We start from the raw sequence: 24,224 nt of genomic DNA on the forward strand, positions 1-24,224 counted from the left end.
GTGAATGCATAAAAAATTGTAGTACACCCATACAGTGCAATACTATACAGCAACAAAAAGGAACTACTGATATACAAAGCAACATGGATGAATTGCAAAAATGTTACACTGAACAAAAGGAGCCAGATACAAAAGTAGAGATTATTTTATGATTGTTTATATGAAACTGTAGGAAACAGAATCTCTAGCGATAGAAAGCAGATAAATTGTTGCCTAGGGCTGAACATGTGAATTGTAATAACCAGGAAAGGGCACGAGGAAAACCTTTAGTGATGAAAATATTCTGCATCTTGAACATGGTAGTGGTTACTTGGCTGTATAGACTTATCAAAACTCATTAAACTGTACACTTGAAATGTATGCATAATATTATTTGTAAATTTTACTTCAAAAATTTAAAAATTGTATTTCTACATACTAGCAACAAATGATGGAAAATTGAAATTTAAAATTCTATTTATAATAGCATCAAACATACTAAATATAAATATAACAAAATATGTGCGAGACCTATACACTCAAAACTAGACCTCGAGTTACCTCATTTGTCATTCACCATGTTCACCTTGAGATTTTATGTTTAAATTTTTTAAAATAGTTAAATAGAGTGAGAATTATAAAGTGTAATATTTTTGCTTTGTAAGTACAAAATTTAGTTAATGCAAAAAATACTTTATTGAACTGTAGTAATATCTTTTAAACTGAAAATTCTTTTTTAATCACTAATTTAAAACTAAAGAACAAATACAGGAAATGCTTATTATGGAAAATAATTTTGTCATATAGAGGAGGAGATGTTTAGAAATTATTTGCTTTGTGGTGTCAAATATATCACATATAAGTCACTGGTCATATCTCCCCTACACTGGATGAAATGACTTGAAGTGATCTTCTTCTAAGTACATGCCTATGTTTGAATCTTGGTTCCACCACTTGCTATCTTTATGATCTTGAGCAAATTGTTCCTTCGTTTCCACACATTAAAATGGGAATAATAGCAGTACGTATACCTAAATCATAAGCCTGTTGTGGGAATTAAATGAGTTAATGCATGTAAATTACCTAGTACAACACCTAGCACATGGTAAGTGCTCAATAAATACTAACTTCTGTGATGACAGTCAAGCTTATAACATATTTACCATGCCTGACAAACATTAAGCTTGAAGTATTAGTTACCTTATTATGTGACAAGACTTTTTTCCCCTTTAGGCTCCTGTGATTAGTTAGAATGACCAGAGTTGCCTATATTTGAATTTTTATTGTAAGTTAGACAGGAATCATAAAAGCCATAAATCTGTGGATAAAGAAATTGGGGACCATAAAGGTTAGATTACATGCTCCAGTTAGTAGGCTCAGAACCAGACTCCAAGACTTCTAACTCTGGATCTAGTCTCTTAATCTTGGTATCTATCTATAATCCTTTTTAAAGGTGGCTCTCCAGTTAACAGAATAAAAACAAAGTACTTCTTATCTAAAAAATACATAGTATTAATATTTCAGAGCTCAACCAAGACAGTTCTGAAAGCCCTGGACACAAGTTCCTAAAGTTGATGCCGAAGTTCCCCTTCCCCTACCCCAAGTGATTCAACTATATGAAGTTATTAATCATCAGTTAACTACAAAATTACATTAATCAGAGCATCTCATCCCACTGGCAAAAGATGGTGTTTCTGAAACTAAAATGACGTGTTGGAGCAGTGATGAGGAAAACTCTACTACTCAGAAAACTGTCAGCTGCTCTTCAAAGAGCGTTTGGTCCTTCTTACTCTGAGCTGTATCTCCATAGTGATTCTCAACCTCAATTGTTCCTTATCTTACAGAATAATATTTTAGAATTTTTAGTCTTATTATCATATACTTAAGGAATGCACCATATATCTTACTTGTCATGGCATCTGATCTGTCTCCACTCCACTCCATCTCCCAAGTGCCTGGCAGCACATGATGAGTAAATTAATGAATTAATATATGTTGATGGATGTCATTAGAAATTTTAGAGAAGGAAAACTGTCTTTATCCAAATGACTAGTTATTGCTTGAGCTTTTGATGTACTTAGGCAGTCTCTAATAAACCGATAAAAATTTAACTATTGAGCAGATTTCATATTCTTGCTTCCTAACCCCGTTGGCAAATCCAAGTGGGAAGCAAATATATGATTTGGTGAGCTTGGAGCTGGAGCAAAGATGATCTAATGGCTAATATTCATGCCTAAGGCAGGCATCTCCTCTGTGGCTTACATCTGATGGTCTGGGCAGCCTGTCTCTAAATGGTCTCATTTCTTACTGGTGGCTTCTCCGAAGGGTGGCTTGGAGAGGCTTTTGGCCGTCCTCAAGCCCTTACCTTAATTTTCACCAGATACTCTCCAGGTTTCTTAGAAAAGTGTGTTGGTTACACCAATGCAATTTCAAGATAAAGCCCAGACCCCCATCCCAACCCCCATTCCTACCAGACTGCAGCCCCTAAGCCCCTTCTATACAAATTCTGAATTCTCCATATACTTATTCGACAATTATATTGAGTAGCTACTAAGTGCCAGGTGCTCACGATATGGCAGTGAAAACAAAACAAGAAACCAACAAAAATTGCTGCCCTCCTGGAGCTTACATCCAAGTTGGAAGAAACAAATGATAAATGTCAGATGGGAAGGGGAAGGGAGAATACTGAGGGTGGGCTAAGAGTGTGGCAGTTTTAAATGTAATACCAGGGAAGGCATCACTGAGAACATGACATTTTCATGAAGACTTGAAGTGAGATATGTGGATATGTGGGGAAGTGCATTCCAGATCAAGGAATCAATGCAAAAGGCCAGAGACGGGATGCTGTATTCAAGAAACAAGAAGAGGCCAATGTGATGGAAACAAAGTGAGCAAGGAGAGTAGCAGGAAATGAGGTGAGAGAAGTAGTGCAACTCCAAAGACTTTAGATTTATTCCAAGGGAGATGAGGTGATAACTTGAAGGTTTAAAACAGAGAAGAGAAAAACATATGCGTTTGGTGGTGTGGACATAAGATAAAGTTAATTAGCACAGAATACATAGGTGAAAATTAACTGTTTGGAACCTGACCGTTAAGCCTGGTTAGAAGGGCTAAGTATAACAGAGAAAGGAAAGATAGCTTATTTTGCAGGAAGCACTTAAGGATTTCAGAAAACAATTTGTTGCAGGTAAAAATAGGCAGTATTTGTTGACTGATGCAGTTTAAGTGATGTAGGAAAGAGAATTTTATATATGGCAGCCTTAGGGACTTTGAAGATAGTGACTAAATGTTTGTGAGGATTAGCTAGTTTGTGGGGGGCGGTAATTGAACAGGTTAAATCAGAGGCACTGAGAGGAAAGCTAATTAAGCACTGTTGGAGGTACTGGAAAAGATTCATCTTTAGGTAAGGAGCTGGATTAGACGAAGCTGGAAAGAATGCAAAAGTAATTTGACATTTTTACAGTAAGGATTCAGTAAATGTTTAATTGTTGGAACAGGCTTAAGTATGGAGGAACTGAGTTAAGTAACGATCTAGCAAGGGATACAAACATAGGCAGAAGGGTTTCTAAATTTTTCTATGCAACTCTGAAGTTTTTTTTTTTTTCTTTTACAATTATTTTGGGCATGTGTAGTTTCTGACTTCAGTGTCTTGCCCAAGCTTGCTAAGACGGGCTTTTTCTTAAACCACTGTAAGCTGTTACTCCTAAATCACTGAAACCTTCTATATTATTGGATTGCTGAAACATTTTTGGATTGCTCAACAAGTATATGGAGAGTAACAAAATTTTCTCCTTTTCCTTGGTTTTGAGGAACCCATCTTCCTTTATAAAATCTCTAAAATTGGTTTTCACTACTGATCCTTAGCCAGCCAGATCTCTACTAACTGGTGCCCCTGAACCCTAAGGGCTACTCCCAAACTCAATGCCAAAATTTCAGAAGGTGGTTTTGTTGGGTTTTTTTCAACTTGAAAATGCTATACTATGGCAAACTGAGGCAAAAATAACTACCTACCAGTCTGTAGACTGTTGTACCATTCAGTGTAGGTGTAGAAGAGATTATAACAAATCAAAGATCTAATACTTTAAGAGATTACTTCTCAGATCCCCATCTGAAAAATGGGTAGGACAATAATTGTTACTTACAGTTAGTAGGATTCTTTTGAGTATTAGGCAAGCAACGCGCTTAAAATGCTTAGTACACTGCCCAGCACGTAAAGTGCTTACTTGTTTGTTAGCAACTGTGTAATCCCTTGTGGTAAGCATAGCTCCACTCTACAAATGAGGAAAAAAGATCAGAAGTGACACAGAGACCCAAAGTCACAAAGAGAGGCAGAGTAGAAGTTAGTTCACTCCAATACATACTGAGGCTTCCATTGTGCCAGTCTACAAAGTGCAGAGGGGATCAGGAAATGAAGAAGTAGACCCCTACACACACACACACACACACAAACACACACACACACACACACATATCACCTGCTCCCACAACTGTAGAGTTAGGAAGGGAAGAAAAGGGTATGAAATCCAGAACAATACAAAAAGTGCCAGTTCCCCCAAAGAGTCAAAGACAAGGGTACCCTGGCTGCCCACAGCACTCAAAGTCTGAGCCATCTCATGGGCACAGCCATATCCACTCAGGGACACTTACAAGAACTTCTATAAAGACTCCTTCTCAAATCAAAAGGTGGCTTCAGAGCAATCCCTTGGCACCCATCTTTTACTCTGTACGAGCATACAGACTGCTGAGTTTTCCAAGAATCTAGACCATTTGAATTACTCATCACTGATTTTATATGAAGGAACATGCGAGGCTTTAAGAGGCGCTATTCTGAATTTACCTTGAAGGACTTTCCTGGAAAAGATGCCTTGAAGAAAAAAACCAGTAAGGTTAGTGCTTAAGTTTCCAACACTTCAACAAAGTGTGCTGCCCAGCTACTGAGATGAAGAGTCAAAGTTAGACTTATTTCCTAGGAACAAAAACCAAAAGTCTGTCGTTAAAGCTCTAAACCTAGTCAATTACTTGGAGTAAGGAAAAGGGCTGGAGGATTAACACCTAAAAAGCTGGAAACAAAGACACATACACTTCCAGGTGTGGATTTTTATTTTCACAAAGAGACAACAATGCCTTCCCACATACAAGTATTTACAAAACCCAACTGATTCACCAAGCTAGAACCTGGGTTTTTTTTTTTCCACTTCTCAACATAGTTGGGAATATGGAAACATTAATACCCACACAATTCCCAGAGATGGAATTTATCCATCAAACAGTGCAGATTACCTAAAAGTGCACTTACCTGCACAACTCAGTCTAAGAACCTCAGTGATACAAACCTCATGGCCAAGGTTTCAGTAATCTATTTGGTTTCATACCATGCAAACCTGAACAAGTGTGCTGCTACACTAAACTGAAAATCGGTTCTCATTTTACAATTAAAAAGGTTCTCAACGCTTTAGCAACTATACAGAATATGAAGGTTTATTTCAAAAAAGAGTACATTTTTTAAAACCAGGATACACAGATGCACTTAATGTAACAGTACCTTCTGCAAAAATAGGTTACATAATACTCAGAAATGCAAGAACAATGTTATTCTCTAAAAATTAAACAGCAGACTTTTTAAGCTTAAACAGCCTTCAAAATGGAGGCTGAAAATGCTTGGTGACAAGAAGTAACTCTAGAGCCTGACACCACAGAGCTAATGCTGGAAATTAAACTACTACCACACACCTGCAAACTACGCTTTATATTCACACAGCATTAAAATGGTTTTGATTCCTATCTTTTCAAATGTGTCTTGGTGCTGCAAGAAAAAAAGTTGAATGATACACAAAACTATTAAAAGTTACAACAGAACTATTTAAACATCTTCTCCAAAATTGAGAAAAGCAATCATGTTAAATTTTAAAAAAAGAGAAAAAAGAAAAAGTCTGACAGAAATCTCAAGCAAGTCAGAGGTCCTCTTCATAAGTAGTCAAGTAAAGTTTACAGGAGATTTCAATAAATTATCTTGAAACCGTGGCAGAGAGCTAATTTTCAGAATCGTCGTGGAGGTCCACCCTTAAATGGCTTAAATCCAGAGCCACTTCCTCTTGGCATGGAATTGCCACTGATTTGTACAATTCTATTAATTGGGGATGCATTACTGAAAAAGGTTTAAAAGAAAAAAACGTCAGAGAACAAAAGAACAAATAATTACAGCTAATACCTAAAAAGTGATTATCATTTAACAGACACTGTTCTTTGTGCTTTACCCATATTAAATAATTTACTCTTTTGAACAGTCCTGTCAGGTATGTACCATTACTAACCCCACTTTCCTGATGAAGAAAGACAGATCTAGACGCTAAGTAACTTGCCCAGGATCAGGATCACAACGGTGAACTGATAATAAATGGTGGTGTGAGGATTTCAACTCAGGCAACCTCACGTCAAAGCCTCTGCCTCTTAGTAAGCCATTTAATGGTCTGTGCATGAATGGACTGGAGCAGTGGTTCTCAAAGTGTGGCCCCCAGATCTGCAGCATCAGCATCAACTAGGAACCTGAACCTCTGAACTACAGGACATCATTCAAGAAATATTTTTGGAATTTCTTTTATATGTATAATGCAACACAGTAGGTACGAACGGATAATACAGGAATAAAGACCCACCCCAAAATCCTACAACAAATTTGGGAGAGAAAAACCCATGGCGAAATGGTTTAAGTAGGATAAAACCAAATTACAGAAAGGTTTGGATGCCAGGCTGAGGAATCTGGATTAGATCCTGTAACCTAAAGAAGCTGTTTGTAGTTTTGGAGCAAGTAAACAGTGTTAAGAAAACAGTCCCAACGGTTAAATTTAGAAATAACGTGAAAAATGGAGGAGAGAAAACACTCATTTGGGAAGATCTGATAGAAGCTGAAATGAGCAAAAAGACAAAGCTACCACAAATATATTTTTTTAACTGAACCATACTTAGAAATTTATGCTAGGAGTGAAGAAAGATAAAGATGAGGCCCAGTCTGGCAATGCCAAATCAAAAGAAGCTGGAGACAACAACTGAAACATAAAGGTTTGAAACCGCAGAGGAATGAGTTTGCTTGTGACCCTAAATTTATGGAGAAATCTAAGCATTTACATGGAGATCATGATATAAAGCTAAAAATAAAGAATAGTATCTAAAATCCAACCGTGTGAAGGAGCCAATAAAGTAAATTAAAAAGGTAGAAAAGAAAATTATGGTACATTAGAAAGCAGAGGAATGTTTTAAAAAAGGAAAAGCAACAGTGCTTAACCACCAAGGAGCCCAAGAACTAAAAAAATAAAGGAATCTATATTTGTCAAGAAAAAAGGTACTGGTGACCTTTAATAACCAAGGACAGAATGAGTGATGAGGCTGTGCAGGGCACAAGGACAGTAAACAGTCACTTAAGTCTGAGGGTAGAAGCAACCAATAGAAGAGCAGTAACTTGGATCACTGAGCCAAGCCACTGTCTCTTCTAAGACAGATGAATGGGAAAGAAAAAAGGGCATGGGAGAGAGAGAGGCCAAACACTTGCCAGCTGAAGGGCCACAACGGATGTTGGTATGAAGAGAAAATAAAGCTCATCTCCTAGCATTTGAACAGGTTTTGGGATAAATGTCCAAAAATTTTGCTAGACCTATTTGAAAAGGGTGGAAGCAGAACATACTTTCAGTTTCTTCTTCCTTTCTAGGAATTTTCAGAATGATAATGAACAAGAAGATGGTTCCAACATGAAATTAATATTCATTATCTACTGCATTCTGACATACATACCTACCTGTATCGAGATCAATATGCCAGAATGTCAATCAATTAACTTATAGTGAGGAACGTTAACTCACAAATTAACATCAGCTGCCCTGGAGACTTTGGGTTAATATGAGGAAATATCTGGGCAGACCTAGGGTTGTTACTAGTTGCAATTCAATCTCTCAGAAACTATAATGACCTTTAAGGAAAAGGAAAAAGGTTTGGTTGCATGCTGGCAGAAAAGTCTTAACTGATTAACTACTTACCTTGTATGCTGCGTTATCATGCCTGCTCCTGTCCGGCCATCACCCATTCGCCTTGCATCGTGATAGCTAGGCCCTTGAGAAGGTGGACCATGCCATTCTTTCCTTGGTCCACTCGTGTCCCGTCCATGGCGGTCAACCACATGTCGTTCTTCGGGATAGTGCTAAATAATAACATATTAGAAGAAAAGTCAGGACAGACTCAGCCTCAGGCCAATTTACTTAAGGTGTACTTTTTTTTTTTTTGATAAATTTATTTTATTTTTATTTATTTTTGGCTGCGCTGGGTCTTTGCTGCTGCGTGCAGGCTTTCTCTAGTTGCGGCGAGCGGGTGTTACTCTTTGTTGTGGTGTGCGGGCTTCTCATTGCGGTGGCTTCTGTTGTTGCGGAGCACGGGCTCTAGAGTGCAGGCTCAGTAGTTCTGGCCCACGGGCTTAGCTGTTCCGCTGCATGTGGGATCTTCGCGGACCAGGGCTCGAACCCATGTCCCCTGCATTGGCAGGCGGATTCTTAACCACCGCGCCACCAGGGAAGTCCCTTATGGTGTACTTTTAATGTCAGAAGGAAATTAATAAGATGTGTGAGAAGATGAAAGAATGAATAATATGAAAAAAGGTTTCTATCTACTTTAAACTAAGAGGCTTCTCAGGCTTCAGGGTAGAAAAGGTAGAAGGATAGAATATGATTCAGCACTGTTATTTCTATACCTTCTAGCACCCATGTACTTTCTGACCCTTGAGTATTTCTGGGTCTATATATAATACCTGGATCTTCTATATATATGTAAGAAGGCATACTGAGAGGTTAAAACCTTAAGACAAATCAAGGTGGGGTATATGATCAACATGCAAATACCACATAGAAACAGGAGCTGTCATCTTACTGTACACAGTACTAGTTAGTACTATGGCTCTTACAAGGTCTTACACCCATGACTATGAAAAAAAAAGAATAGTGAACATAAAGAAACAAAAGCAGAGAACTAAGGATCTGAGGGAAAAAAAAGAGTCAAAAGTTATGATACTTAGCCTGCAGAAATCTGAAGGCGCCCTACAGAGATATATTGGGTTGGCCAAAAGGTTCGTTCGGTTTTCCCGTAGGATGGTTCTAGTGGCGCTTAGCTGTCTTTAACTTCATTCAAAACAATTTTGTTAAGTTGTATTGTGACAGCTGTCATATCAGCGTGCATTTAAAAAAATCCCAAATTGGTGAATTTTTGTGTAGCCATTTTAATAATGAAGATGGAAGAAAAAAAGCCACATTTTTGGCATATTATGCTTTATTATTTCAAGAAAGGTAAAAACGCAACTGAAACACAAAATAAGATGTGTGAGGTGTATGGAGAAGATGCTATAACTGATCAAACGTGTCAAAGGTTGGTTTGCGAAGTATTGTGCTGAAGATTTCTCGCTGGATGATGTTCCACAGTCGGGTAGACCAGTTGAAGTTGATAGCAATCAAATCGAGACATTAATTGAGAACAATCAACATTATACCACGTGGGAGATAGCTGACATACTCAAAATATCCAAATCAAGTGTTGAAAATCATTTGCACCAGCTTGGTTATGTTCATTGCTTTGACATTTGGGTTCCACGTAAGTTAAGTGAAAAAAACCCTTCTTGACCGTATTTCCACATGCGATTCTCTATTGAAACGTAACGAAAATGTTCCATTTTTAAAACAAATTGTGACGGGCGATGAAAAGTGGATACCGTACTACAATGTGGAACGGAAGAGATCGTGGGACAAGTGAAATGAACCACCACCAACCACACCAAAGGCTGGTCTTCATCCAAAGAAGGTGATGTGTATATAGTGGGATTAGAAGGCAGTCCTTCCAGAAAACCAAACAATTAACTCCGACAAGTATACTGCTCCCAATTAGACCAGCTGAAAGTGGCACTCGATGAAAAGCGTCCAGATTAGTCAACAGAAAACGCAGAATCTTCCATCAGGATAATGCAAGACCGCATGTTTCTCTGATGACCAGGCAAAAACTGTTACAGCTTGGCTGGGAAGTTCTGATTCATCCACCGTATTCACCAGACATTGCACCTTCGCCTTTCCACTTATTTTGGTCTTTACAAAATTCTTTTAATGGGAAAAATTTCAATTCCCTGGAAGACTGTAAAAGGTACCTGGAACAGTGCTTTGCTCAAAAAGATAAAAAGTTTTGGGAAGATGGAATTATGAAGTTGCCTGAAAAATGGCAGAAGGTAGTGTAACAAAACGGTGAATACGTTGTTCAATAAAGTTCTTGGTGAAAATGAAAAATGTGTCTTTTATTTGTACTTAAAAACCAAAGGAACTTTTTTGCCAACCCAATACTACAGTCAGAACAGCTTATAGACCAACACCATGAAAACCAAATTTCCAAGGGAGGAACAGGATCTCTTCCCTCAGGATACCTTTTGCAAAAAGGGTATCTGAATGCAAGGGCACTAGTCTATGAGACTTAAATTTTACTCTAACTAAGGCAGAATATCTGGATTATGTAACAAATCTTAAATGTTCTATTCAGGATAAATAGCTCAATGAATTCATCTATTGAACATTTCTACTTACTAGAAACATTAAAACTTAATAAATCCCAGCAGGCCCAAATCCGTTTCAAAAATGCTTTGTATGAAATGGAAAGTGCAGAGTTGTATTAACTAGAATGCCAAGAGATTAAAAAATTTTCTGGTAAAAAATGTTGCTACAAAACCTAATATGTATTCAAATACAAAACAGAGCACCAGAGTATACTACAGGCTGAAGGATGGAGACACACATACACATACACACACACTTCAGAATTCTTTTTTGTATGTAATTTAAGAGAATATTCTATCTCTGCTACCGTCAACCCATATTATGCCAGTATTTCATCGACAGAATGCTTTCAAATCAGGTAAAAGGTTTTTGCTCATTTGAATTGCTAAGAGATGTCCTCTGTCGAGATTCATTGACTTCTTAATAGAAAATATTCAAGTCAATAAAGCGTCACAAGAGTAAAAAAGGCAAATACAAAATATTCCACTTACCTACCTTTAAAAATAAAAGAGCAAAAAAGAGACAATGGTTTTATTTCAGTTCTATACTTTAAGCTACTTAATAAAGTGGGAGAAAAGAGAGAGTATTATACACAAAAAACAAAAACAAAAAAAAGGAAAAGGTGAAAGGGAAACACAAGTAGGGGCCCAAGATTTCCCATCCAGTTTGAAAGCCTCAATTTCTTAAAAAAGAAATAAAGCCAGTCATCATTAGGAAGGCTCATCTACCAAATGTAACAATTCTCAAATTTTAGCAGGAAGTTTAATAAAAATTTCAGGGCTACAATCATTTCATCATGTATGTAAGTCAAATCATTACATTGTACACCTTAAACTTACACAGTTCTTTCTGTATATCAATTATATCTCAATAAAACTGGAAGGAAAAAAAAAATTTCAGGGCTAGTATCCTGCTTCTCTGGACTACTATATTCAACTACTGACTTGAAAATACAAGAGGCATTACAATCTTTCACAAGAAACTCTCAATCATTCTAATCTAACTAGTCTAGTCCACACCCAAATGATACTACAGATACAATGTGTCTCATAAGTCCTTTAAATTTATTTCTGGAGAGTTGACAATAAACCTGCATAAGCATTTACCTGTGCTCCACTTCCTCGGTCTGTGATTACTCCTCTGTCTCCCTCTCTGTTTCCATAGCCTGAAGCATTACTGCGATTCCCAGGGGGTGCCCCTCTCACACTGTGCCCTGATACTTCTCTCCCAGATCTTTCTGGCCTTTCAACTCTGTTAAACAAAATCCAAAAACATACACAATCAAACTCTATTATACCTTTTTTTGAAAAACCCAAATGCATTATAACCCACCACTAGCTAGTCATTAGAAACTACACAAATACCTTGCTTCCCGTTTGTCGGCGGACATGCCTCCTTCACTCTTCCAGGAGGTGGGTCTAGATGGATTGGGCCCTCCTTCTCGGGGGTGTCTAGGGTGAGCGATATCAGGCCTGTCATGAATGATCACTGTCCTCCTCTCATCTCGTTCCCCTCGTACTTCTCGCCTGTCTGTTTCTCTAAGTTCGTTTCTTGGTGGTGGAGGCTCATTTCTTCTGGAATCACTGAAATTTTTGGGATACCTTTCAAAACCAGGATCTTCTCTTCGTGCAGAAGGACGTGTTTTTTTCCCTTCACTTTGACCAACAAAACGTTCTCGCCTGTTTTTCAAAACAAAGAACACAGGTCCTGAGAAGTACTTACTTGGCCTTATTCCTCTTAACTTTATTTGCATAACCTACAATAATAACACCTTCTTTAAAAATTAACTTAAGGCAAAGCGACCAAAATAGCCACAATTATTGATAATAACCTATATTCTTTTAAATTGAGCTAAATGTCTGGCATGAAGGTTGGTTTTTTGCCGTCCAAGGGAAATTACATCAAACACTCAAGTCACTACCAACCTGAGGGATATTTTACTGTTCTTCACAGTTGAGGCCCATTCAAAGTTAACAGTACTCCCACTTAGTTTTAAAGGTTAAGAAGATAAAACCAACCTACTTAACTGTGTTATGGTGGCCTTTAAAACTAATTTTGAATACTGAATCACAGTCTCATTAACAAATACAAAAACCAAGCATATGATTTGTTCTGAACACTCAGTTATGACCTGTACTTCTTAAGATTTTAATAGAGAACCAAACTATCACTAACAAGGCTCATATACCAAATACAGCATTTTTCAACATAATCTGTTTACCTTTCAAAAGATGAAGACTGTATTGATGAACTCTCAGGAAACCTGCCCCTCTCTCGGTGATCAAAGTCATTAAATCTATTCTGTTGTCGAGAGTAGTCAGATCCGTGGCCGAATCGTGCATCTGTATCTAGAGACAACTTTTTATTCTCGCTCCAGTAAGGATCATCTCGCCTTGAAGAGAAATATTTGCTCGTTTATATAAATTAGTTTTACAACAATCAAATAACACCTACTTGGAGTCATACATACCACATGCTAGGAACTGTGGATACAGAGGGCTAATAAACTCAAGACAAAACATTCTGTTACAAGAACAAGCTAGCAAAAAATTATTGTTATACAAAGTCGTAGTTATTAGAGGAATTTCGCAGGAAAGAAAATAGTTGAAAAATTGTCTGTTTTCAAATTACTAAATGGAAAAGACAAATAAGATAAATACTTGATACCATTTGATAATAAAATTCTAACTAGGTGTATACAACCTTTTTGGTTATACTTAACTTTGGAAAGGTTAGAGGGGTCAGTCCCAAGCACAATTCATTCACTCCACTTATTTCTCAACACTATCAACTAAATCTCACAGAATGTGTAATGAGAAACTTAAATGACTATATTGTATTTTGAAATCTATTAAGAACCATGAATGCAAACACATACAGAATCTATATTTTAGTCTTCCCAAATTTATGACGTTGATTTCTGTACCATCTGCACTACCCTGTAAGAATTTTCAAAATGGGTCTGAGTTTGAGAGCCATTGCTGAAGTCTACCATGTATTTCCAGTCACAGTGGAAAAACATTTGCATTAGGAAGGGAAATAGAAAGAAGAGCAGACTCTTCTACTTGACAATGCACTGGGTCCAATTCAATACTGCAATCATTCCCATCCTGTTGATCATGACCCTTTACTCCAGTGATGAGTGCCTGTACTCTCCAATTCTAGAGTTAGTCTTAGCTTGGACTAAGGAATAAGATAGTAAGCTACTGTTAAAGAAAGTAAGCAACTACCTATGATCTACATCACGTGGGCGTTTCAAAGAATTCCTTTTTTCCTGTTCATAACGAAGCTGCTGCTGTTGCCTTCTCAGTTCCTCTCGTTCTCGAGCAATACGTTCAGCTTCCTTACGTCGTTCCTTCAGATAACATAGAAGGAAGAACCAACCAATGCAAAATGAAAACATAAGGTAAGTATATTTGCAACTTTGTTTTAATCCTGTCATTAAGAAACCATCATAGGCAAGCACCAGGCAAAACACATACCTGGGACAAATAAAAAAATCTGACTTCAGTAATTAGCAATCTAAGCTATGACTATTGTTCTGCAACATTAAAATTAACAGAGACTGGGTGTTAAAAGCTGGCAATTTTTTAAATTTGGAAGGTCAGATTTAGTTGAATAATTTTAAACAAAAGCACCTAAAGGGAATTAGAAATAGAGTTCTTAATATGTATGAAGATTAAGTGCCTTAAAACCTTGGATGCAATTCTGCAAAGAGAGGCATTATTTCCTTCCAGCCTTGGGAAATCACTCCCACTATAATATGTAAGGAAATAGTTATTTTCTAATAATGGGATAGTGACAGAGCCTGGATTACAACTACTCTGGACTCATAGTCCTATGCTCAGACTATTAGGCTGCCATGATATTGCAGAGCTCGAGGTATTACCAATTGGCTAGAACAAAGTCATGACTAAATGTATTTTTAACTAGCACCTAATTCACTGTTATCTTTCAGGGACACTTAATAAATGCTCATTAGCTAAACTTATTCTATAGAAGCTTTACAACATGTAAAGCAAATTTTAGGGCAAAAATCACAGGGTTTGAAAAAGGTCAGTTATTTAAGATGAAAAGATTTTCTGACTGCACCTGTTCAATACGAATGCGTTCCCTTTCCAAGCGTTCGCGTTCCATTCTCTCTCTCTCTAGTTTTTGCCTTTCAATTTCTAGGCGCTCTCTCTCTCTCTGTAAGCGTTCCCGTTCTTCCCGTTCACGAATTATTCTAATGCGTTCTCGCTCTCGACGCTCTCTTTCTGCAATCTCTCTTCGTCTAACAAAAATCAGTATTTAGAAATACTTAAATTATGCTAGCACTGTGTGAAAGAGAATAGCTTTTGAATTTGTACTTTTCCCTGAGGTTGGCAATTTTAAACTTCAACTCATTCTAAGTAGTTTTAATGTAATCGGAAAGAGAACTCAAAATAAAACTTTAAACAGATTTCAATACTGTCACTTATTTATTAAGACTGTCAACTGAACAGCTGAATTTTATAGAGTAGTTGCCTCTTAGATGATTCCTGTTTAAATAAAAATCCCACTATAACAGCCCATTAATTAATCAACATTTTTAAAAGGAGATATTCTACATACATGAATTTACAAAACTACAACTTCTACTGTTTTTGATAGAAAAATAGGATACAGTCTGTCTCCTTAAATGAGGTAGGCCCTATTTTTGATAACCTGGGATCATAACCATCAGCACGAATTATAGCAAACGCTATATACAATGAACGGCTGCCTCAAAGCCTCTTTTGGAGTGTTCACGGCCCATAATAGATGGCTCCGGGTAACATGCTTCTTTGATTCAGGAGGTAGTTCAAATGTTTGCTCAACTAAATTAAGTTATTATATTATGACTTCTAACAGTTTTTTTTTTTTAATCATTTCCTTACTTTAAGGCACCCAGTGTATTTTGTCTATCACCATGTCTTCCCCTAGTAACCCAGTGGTTCTCAACGGTTCAGTACTGCCCCTATGGAAATCTGAGGGGCATTTTTAATTATCACAATGACCATGGGCGGTTACCAGCAATTAGTGAAGGGGACCAAGGATTCTAAATATCTTCCGATGTGTGGAATAGTCAAGATAGTTCTGCATAACAAAAAACTGTCCAACACTCCTAATATACCTTTCAGATGCCATAATGGACATTCATGTCATCAAAACAAAATCACCTCTAGAAAAAAAAATCTAGCTCTAGAACTTAACTAATTTTTAATAAATGCTAGGTTCATTTGCTTTGGCGTGGTTTTATGTACACTAAAGTTTCCAGGAATGCAACTCCATATAAGTAAGAGGGAAAATTATACTTTCTTGAGAACTTCACCAAGAGTTGTTCACCATTTCAGAAATCATGTCATAACGTCAACAACACTCCTGGTATTTGACTCACCAATATGACAAACCGGTATCAATCTGTGTTTGTAGCTGTCACATTCTCACTGAGTCTTAAGAAGGGTGCAAACATCTGACTACTTCATTAGATCTTCTAGAGAGTCATGCCTAAACATTCATATCTGGAATATATGCTTCATTACAAATTACTTTCATTTTTCCTTCGTATTACAGTTAAGGCTTTATATTGATATTTTTCATATATTTGTATGTGTAGGTATATTATATACCAATTTCGTTTCAGATTAGTAAAGAAGGTGCTGCAACTCTTTTGTTTACTATGAAAGGGGTGCTGGTCTAATGGGTTTGAGGAGTGCTGCCTAATAACTCCCACTCCCACCCTCCTCTCAACTTGTGGTCCTCTAAACAGGAGGCTAAGCGTGCTGAGACCTCATCCAACAAAGCTTCTGAGTAATGCAAGGGTTATTTCCTTTAGGTAAACTGTGTGGCAATCACAGTATTATTTAAGTTGCTAAAAGTCTCTCTGGTAGTTCCGAGCACTCTTGTGAATGAATAGATGAAATTTCATTGTAAGTGACCATTTGACAGTATAGGTTAATACTTGGAAATTTATATTATGAAACACTTTCACAAGAATATTTTAAGTGGCATCCAAAAGTTGATATATGAAAGCAAACTGGCACTCATGATGAACTGTTGAGATATTGCCACTAAAAATAGAAATGTTTTGTTCTCGTTTTGTTTTAAAAAGAATGCCTGCTTTGGGACAGAGCTTAACACAATAAGGTTCACAGGGTAAATCTGCCTTCACTTGGTCTCTAATTCAAAGTACAATAAGTTTTCCCTAAAATGTCAACATATTATTTGACCACTATACCTTACATTGAGACTATCCTATCTCAAAAATCAATTTTTCCTTTAAAGTCATGTTTTTTATGGCGGCAGCTTTGGAGTAGAGGAAAGAGCATTGGACTTGGAGTCAGAAGACTTGGGTCTGAGTCCCGACTCTGCCACTCATTAGCCATGTGGCATTGGAAGAGTCATTTAGCCTCTCTGGGCCTCCATTTTTTTCACTTATATAATGGACATAACTAACCTTACAGAACTGTCAAGACAGAGATAATAGATGGAAAGGTATTTTGTAAATCGTAAAATACTACGCAAACTTAAGAAATCATTAGGTTTTACTGCACTTCTTAAAAGTGGCAAATATCTTTCTGTAGGAATACAATTTCCAGAAATCTGGTTTATAACTAGTGTTAAAGATGTACCTATAGTTAAAGACAGGTATAAAATAGACTCTTTCCCTACCTTCGAAGTTCCATTGCTCGTCGCAATCTTTCAAAACGAACTAAATGTTCTCTCAATCTTTGTTCCTTCATCTTTTCAAAAGGCAAGATGTCTTTCCTCCTGTAGTCTTTGTCCCTTTTTTTATCTAAGCTAGCTCTCTCCTTTTCCTTGCTTCTTCCATGAATCTGTAGAAAAAAAAATTACAACAGGACTACAAGTTAAAATAATTTTGTTTTTTCAAGTTGAGCTGGTCATTTAAAAAGCTTAAATGAGTAATGACATTCCCCTTTTCTTAGGTTTTCTAGCATGGAAGTATGCAAATGGTTAGAGATACTGACTTATCTTCTTTTGGGAACCGGTGGAATAGTAAACAACATCTGCCTCAGAGACTTACTTTCTCATATCTTCCTCTTCTTGATGGCCTACAATGATCTCCTTTAGTTTGGTCTAGTATTACCATATGTCCTGGACTCTTTGAACCTAAGAGGAAAAAAAAAACAAATTAGATAAGCAAATGTCTAAAAATATTTCAGTAAAAAAGAAAATATAATGTAAAAATGCTGAATTCTTAGACAACCAAATATTCATAAACCAATACATGAAATAAAAAACTTAGGGCTTCCCTGGTGGCGCAGTGGTTGAGAATCTGCCTGCCAATGCAGGGGACACGGGTTCGAGACCTGGTCTGGGAAGATCCCACATGCCGCGGAGCAACTAGGCCCGTGAGCCACAATTACTGAGCCTGCGCGTCTGGAACCTGTGCTCTGCAACCAGAGAGGCCGCGATAGTGAGAGGCCCGCGCACCGCGATGAAGAGTGGCCCTCACTTGCCGCAACTAGAGAAAGCCCTCGCACAGAAACGAAGACCCAACACAGCCATAAATATAAATAAATAAATAATTAAAAAAAAAAAAAAAAACTTATTCTATGAGAACTTAAAGAGTTTTTAAAGCTTGATCCGCTAACATAAATACTTTCAGAGATACCAAAAGATCTATTACATAGCTATTACTCAATGACTCAGATTTAACAGTAAATGGGCTTAGGTGGAAGAAGACATCTGTCTCCTAAGAGTGGAAAAGGAGAGGACAATCAGTCTATTAGACCTCCTTTTCTACCTCCTTTTCTAATAACAAAGTTTAAATATTTATCTGGATTGTAATCTCAAGTTTCCCCTTCCACTGTAAAAATTAAATTGTAGGATGCATTAGAAAGGAATTGAGAAGAAAGATGCATAGCATACTTATTCGTTTCTTTTCTTCACTTTTTTTAATCGATTCTGAAGTTTGGCCACTTGATCCATTATCATTCTTCTCATCTTTTCCTTCTATTTTCTTAGTATCCTTGCTTTCTTTTTTTTCAGGTTTCTCAGACGACCTCTTCTCTTCTTTTTTGACTGAGGCTTGTGTCCTAACCATACCACCCCAAGCAAGAAAACAACAAAATGAGGACTACTTCATCAGTGTACCAAAAAAGTCTATATGCTTATCAACAAAATAAATCCTTACTTGCTACTTCTATCACTCATATTTTTTTTGTCTCCAGAACTTCTTGAACTACTCTTTTCATCATTTTCTTTCTTCAATTCTTTCTTAGAAGGATCACCTTTAACCTGAAAGGTTTAAACAGGAAAAAATATGTGTTTTAACATTACATTTTTATGTTTGTAAAAAGTATGTTGATGGTAGAAAATTTGGAACAGAAATGAATAATATATAAAAATAAAAGTCATTCCTAATTCTACTCCCTACCAGTGTAACATCTTTAAATTGAAAATTACTAGCCCTCAAAGTAACCTCCCTTTTATAAACACTTAAGCAAGCTTACTTTTTCAACAGAAATTAGCTGTCCATGCAGCTCAGTGCGATGAAGATGTGCAATACATCTGGACACCTCTGTGCTTGAAGACATAGTTACAATGCCATAGCACTTGGCCCCAGGACTTCGAGCATTTGTGACGACCTTTGCACTCAGAACCTGTAAAATGAGATTATACTTCAGAAAGTTTTACAACTTTACAACCACATACATTTCTAAATAGATTAAACTTCAGAATGGAGACTATTCAAATTAAAGGATATGTTCAGGATGTATAAATTCAGGATAAAGGATAAATTTAGGACATATAGTATTCTATGATCACCATCTACCTTGCCTGTAAGTACTCAGTAAATATTCAGGGGAACAATTTAAAATATCAAAAAGCAATCTAACCTGCTTTTAGTTTTTTCCTTTTTTTTTTTTTCAAATACATTGCCAAAACACAGTCAGTCACATCAATGAAGTAATGGCACAATTAACGAAAGCAAAGAAATAATATTTTCAATTAGATTTGCGTCAAAATTTCCCTATCAAAGGCCCACCCTGAATCTCTTAAAGATATTAAAACAAAAAGGGTAAGTTCCTAGAAAGTGTCTAAATAAGTGTTCACACTTTTCTATAATGGGTCTTTCAAAAATAAAGAATCTGCCACATGTAAAAAAGCAACATTAAAAATACACCCTAGGGCTTCCCTGGTGGCGCAGTGGTTAAGAATCTGCCTGCCAATGCAGGGGACACGGGTTCGAGCCCTGGTCCGGGAAGATCCCACATGCCGTGGAGCAACTAAGCCCGTGCGCCACAACTACTGAGCCCGTGCGCCACAACTACTGAGTCCGCGCGCCTAGAGCCCGTGAGCCACAACTACTGAAGCCTGTGCGTCTAGAGCCCGTGCTCCGCAACAAGAGAAGCCACGACAACAAGAAGCCCGTGCACCGCAACGAAGAGTAGCCCCCGCTCGCCGCAGCTAAAGAAAGCCCGCGCACAGCAATGAAGACCCAACACAACCAAAAATAAAAACAAATAAATTAATTTTTTTTAAAAACACCCTAAAAACACACTCTAAAAAGATACACTTTCCATCTATGTACTTTTAAAATGTATACCGATATAAAAGTGACAAATAATTTCAATTCTATAAAATGAATAGCTAAGAGAGACAAGGCAGGGGTGGATGAGTGAGAAGAAAAGCGAGAGAGAACAATGTAGGGCTGAATAAATAGGAACAGGGACGCAGTGTCAGGAAGAGGAACGTAAGGAATTTAGGAGGCTGTATGGTGTGGGTAGCTGGAAGCTATCAGCTTTTATCTCAACTCTGGGAAACGCTGACTTGCCCCAACAACAGCTTAATTCTTAAGCCCGAGGTCCTTGTTATAAGTACGTGGTTTCCTAATATAGTTTTAATCCTAATAAATGCCAACATCAAAATACCGTTTTTACAGCTCTAACAATAAATTGTTGAAAATAGAACCAAAAATATACCACAGCTGATCATGGGACCACAATTCTCAGTGTTCTGTATCTGACATCTACAAGAACCTCCTTAATGTGCAGGTAACTCTCTAATTAGAAGAAGAAGAAAAAACTCCTAAAATCAATAGGATAGATTTTTGTAACACTCATTAATGGCTATTTACCGATACTGGTCATTAATTTAATAAATATTTGAAAGCCTACCATGTGCACACATAGTATAGTAGATAAAGATCCCTGCTATCAAAGAGTTTACAGCAGAGGAGGTTACATATGATGTATCAATATATTGAACACTAAAATGTAAAGTAGAAAATAGTGAGTGCCCTAAGGGATGCAGATCAACTGCAACTTAATTCAACAGCCATTAATTGAATATTCAATTCATTTAATCATTGACTATTTTTCTCTTCTGTTAGGGCTCCCCTCATATGCCAGAAAAAGTTCTCCTGATGAACCAACCACAGTAAAGCCTCCCTCTGCTAACACCCTGCACTCTTCCTTCAAAGCACATATCAAAACTTCTGATTAAGTTTTACCAGTTTTACATTTTTCACCACCACTGTACTGGAATTTGTGAAATGAGAAGGACCACATCAGTTTTGGGTTTTTTTCCCTCATAGTCTATATCCCATTGCCTAATATTAATCTACCTATATTTTCCAGATGACCAGATCAGCCTCAGCAATTTTAGGTCCAAGAAATATCATGATGAATGTAATGAATCAAACTCAGTCCTTGGCTTAAATGGGCTCAAAATATGAGCTCTTAATAAAAGATTCCCAGGGCTCAGAGTGAGATTATATGATGAAACTCACCATTACTACAGAACTCAATAATTATGCCTGTAACAGTCCTAAGACAGATAAGAAACTAGGTTTTATATATACTGTTTTGAATATAACCTCTATTTAAAATGGAGATACCAGAAAGATGGATAAAAAGGTAAAAAGAATGTACCTTTCCATATTTGCCAAAGAGGTTCTTCAAATCAGCAGCTTTGGTATTAGAAGAAAGTCCACTAACCCAGATATTTTTAGTTGAGCTTCCACTGCTACCACTAGTACTACTTGTACTTCCTAGAATAGATTTAATATCAGAAGTTTAAGTATCTCAATTGGAATTTTTTTTAACACAATTATTAGGGCCATATTCTTCCAAAATTATAATACCCTCTAAAGTTGATAGTACAACTTTACTACATCAAAATCCTACACATCTATTATTAAAATCAAACACACTAACAGATAATACAAACATGTCTGAACATTTGTACATTTCCTACTGCACCAATTTTAAGACAAAGTAGGCAAAAAAAATCAATTACACGTCTTGGACTTTTGCTGTTAAGCTCAATAACTTATACTCAACCACTGCACTAAATACAGGCAACCAGGAAGTAGTCATCTAGGAATGTACAGACTGCTTAATTACCTACATCTGCGGTGGGCTTTAGATCCTGAGAAACTTGGGAGCGCAAAGGGAAAAGTCAAACAAAGGGATAAACTGTTTTCAAGAATTTGAATGTTTAATAACAAAGACTAGCCAACCACAGTTCACCTTCATTCTCTATCAGAGAAAGGGTAAGAGAAAGTGGGAATCACATGCAGCTGGATAACTCTGTATTTAAAAAAAAAAAAATCTTCTAAAATCACTTACAAAAATAAGATCAGAGACCTCAAAACCCTTTAGAAAAAAAAAAATAGAAAAAAAACCCTTTAGAGTAGGTAAATGGTTATATGAATTATTTCTGCACTATTTCCATACACAAATTATGGTTTCATACAGATAAATGCCATTTCTTAAAATACAGGCCTGGTCAGTCATCCTTCAGTGCTTTACTTCAAATGTGCTATTATAAAAAAGGAATTTTCATTCATTTGACTTTACTTGGAAAACAACTCTTACCCACTCTAAGGGAAACAGTATCTAAGCAAACAAAAGTAACAATTTTTATAACTTTGCATTATTGGAGTAAAATGTTTAATGCTTTAAAAATTACAAGCCACAAGTTTTAGTTGAAGAACTATTGTCAGCGTACTTATGAGGAGACAACACTTGCCTGACTCAAATATTTTAAATATTAATGGTTGCTGCATTTGTGTTCTTAAGAAATGTACTTATCAAACGATCTGCCATGAAATGTTAACTGGAAGTTTGTGTATCTTTTTTATTTTACCAGTAACATTTGGGCCCACATACTTCTCTAACTACAGAAAAAAAAATTTAATGACGGGAAAAAGTTAACATTTAATTAAGACTACACTAGGCTTCTAAATTTAAAGGATAACATTTAATACATTTATTATATCTTATCCATTAACCAAACTGTAAGGAACGTGGGTAATGCAATTAATTAATTGTCAATTACTAAACCAACCACTAAAATTTCTAATTATTAAAATATACCAACAAAATATACTAAATAAAGTATAAGGAACACGTTACTTTTTCAGGCACTCGAGGCATTTTCAGAATCTGTAGTACCTAAATTGTGTTATTTTCCCTTAAAATGCTTTTTTAGAACACAAGAAATATTTTTCAAGTATACAGCATATACAAGATGACACTAATGCACATGACCAGGAGACAAACTGAGACTGAGACTTCCCAGTAACAAAAAGTAATCAAATAATGCACCTTTAAGCTTACAAAAATTAAAATAAAACTACTTTTCTACATAAAACTCTCATCAATGCAAAATAAGTCAAATAGGAAGTAAATTCCGAAGAATTAAAATACTGTATAACTGGCTATATTAACAGAAGTGTGCCCTGATTTAAAGAATCAAGAAAGTAAAACCAAATGTTAGAGACTGACTTTCTTTCAGCTCCACAAATATACACAAATACTGTTTATACCATATTTCCTACTAGACAGAAAGGGAAAAGACTGTGGTGGTGTACAAGGGTTAAAAGTGACTGCAATCAAAGATAAAATACTTGAAATTCTAATATAAGAAAACTAAATATCTGTTATATGAATATTCCATACAGATGCTTAGAACACAATGTGAAAAACACAGACCAAATATATTTTAAGCAAATTCATACCAGTTTACAGATTAATTAAGAAAGTAATGCTTCAATCACACTGAGAATTTGCTGTAATCTAACTCCATTGTTTACATAAAGGCCATCAAAAAATTTTAGTATGTCAATTTTTGAGGACTAAATAATGTCAAAGGAAACCCCAGGCAATTATTACTTTTTAATGAAAATATGCAATTTATCACTGAAATAAACAGGAAAAAAAATCCATTACCTTTGTCATCTTTGGATGATGTCTTGCTGTCTTTAGATTCCTTTGAAGAGCTAAAGAAGCAAATCACCAGAAGAAAATTGAAAAAAAAAAAAAAAAAAAACAACAGAAAAAAACAAAAACAAAAGAACAAAAATCGAACAGCTTGATATTGACTATATTTCAAACTAGTGCTATTCATACAAATTAATAATTCCAAAGGCCTAGATTAGGTTATTTGAACAAATGATTCCCTTAGGATTCTTGCACTGATTTTCCCCAAGATGCCTGAAGATCTAGATTTTCTGACAATTCTATTCAGTGGATATATGGCCATCTTCTCCAGATTTCAGGACTGGGACTTGACTTCATTTTGTGTTCTTAGGACTGATAGTTGTTCATTAACCATCATCACAAGGATTTTTAAAAATAAAACACAAAAAAATTGTCAATTTGAAAAAAAAAAACAACAACAAAAAAACCAAATATATGCTGACAATTCGAC

At 36.3% G+C, this 24,224-nt stretch overlaps 1 protein-coding gene across 9 annotated transcripts in view; it reads right to left on the minus strand.

Annotated features, from left to right (window-relative positions):
- Nucleotides 1–5,061: 5,061 nt before the first annotated feature.
- Nucleotides 5,062–24,224, minus strand: part of SLTM (SAFB like transcription modulator) — a 44,831-nt gene continuing 25,668 nt past the window's right edge. For all 9 annotated transcript variants that reach the window (XM_082388030.1, XM_082388029.1, XM_082388034.1 and 6 more), the window contains 14 exons: nt 23,744–23,793; nt 21,440–21,558; nt 19,016–19,165; nt 18,697–18,800; nt 18,432–18,598; nt 17,584–17,669; nt 17,211–17,374; nt 14,631–14,811; nt 13,769–13,893; nt 12,760–12,930; nt 11,903–12,217; nt 11,645–11,789; nt 8,004–8,164; nt 5,062–6,124 (listed from right to left, as the gene is read on the minus strand). In XM_082388030.1, coding sequence (XP_082244156.1) covers nt 6,016–6,124; nt 8,004–8,164; nt 11,645–11,789; nt 11,903–12,217; nt 12,760–12,930; nt 13,769–13,893; nt 14,631–14,811; nt 17,211–17,374; nt 17,584–17,669; nt 18,432–18,598; nt 18,697–18,800; nt 19,016–19,165; nt 21,440–21,558; nt 23,744–23,793 — 2,047 coding nt within the window. In that variant the 3' untranslated portion in view covers nt 5,062–6,015. The remainder of the gene's footprint in view (nt 6,125–8,003; nt 8,165–11,644; nt 11,790–11,902; nt 12,218–12,759; nt 12,931–13,768; nt 13,894–14,630; nt 14,812–17,210; nt 17,375–17,583; nt 17,670–18,431; nt 18,599–18,696; nt 18,801–19,015; nt 19,166–21,439; nt 21,559–23,743; nt 23,794–24,224) is intronic.

The sequence above is a fragment of the Balaenoptera borealis genome (genome assembly GCF_965194805.1).
Source record: "Balaenoptera borealis genome assembly, chromosome: 3".
In the NCBI taxonomy this organism is placed as follows: Eukaryota; Metazoa; Chordata; class Mammalia; order Artiodactyla; family Balaenopteridae; genus Balaenoptera; species Balaenoptera borealis.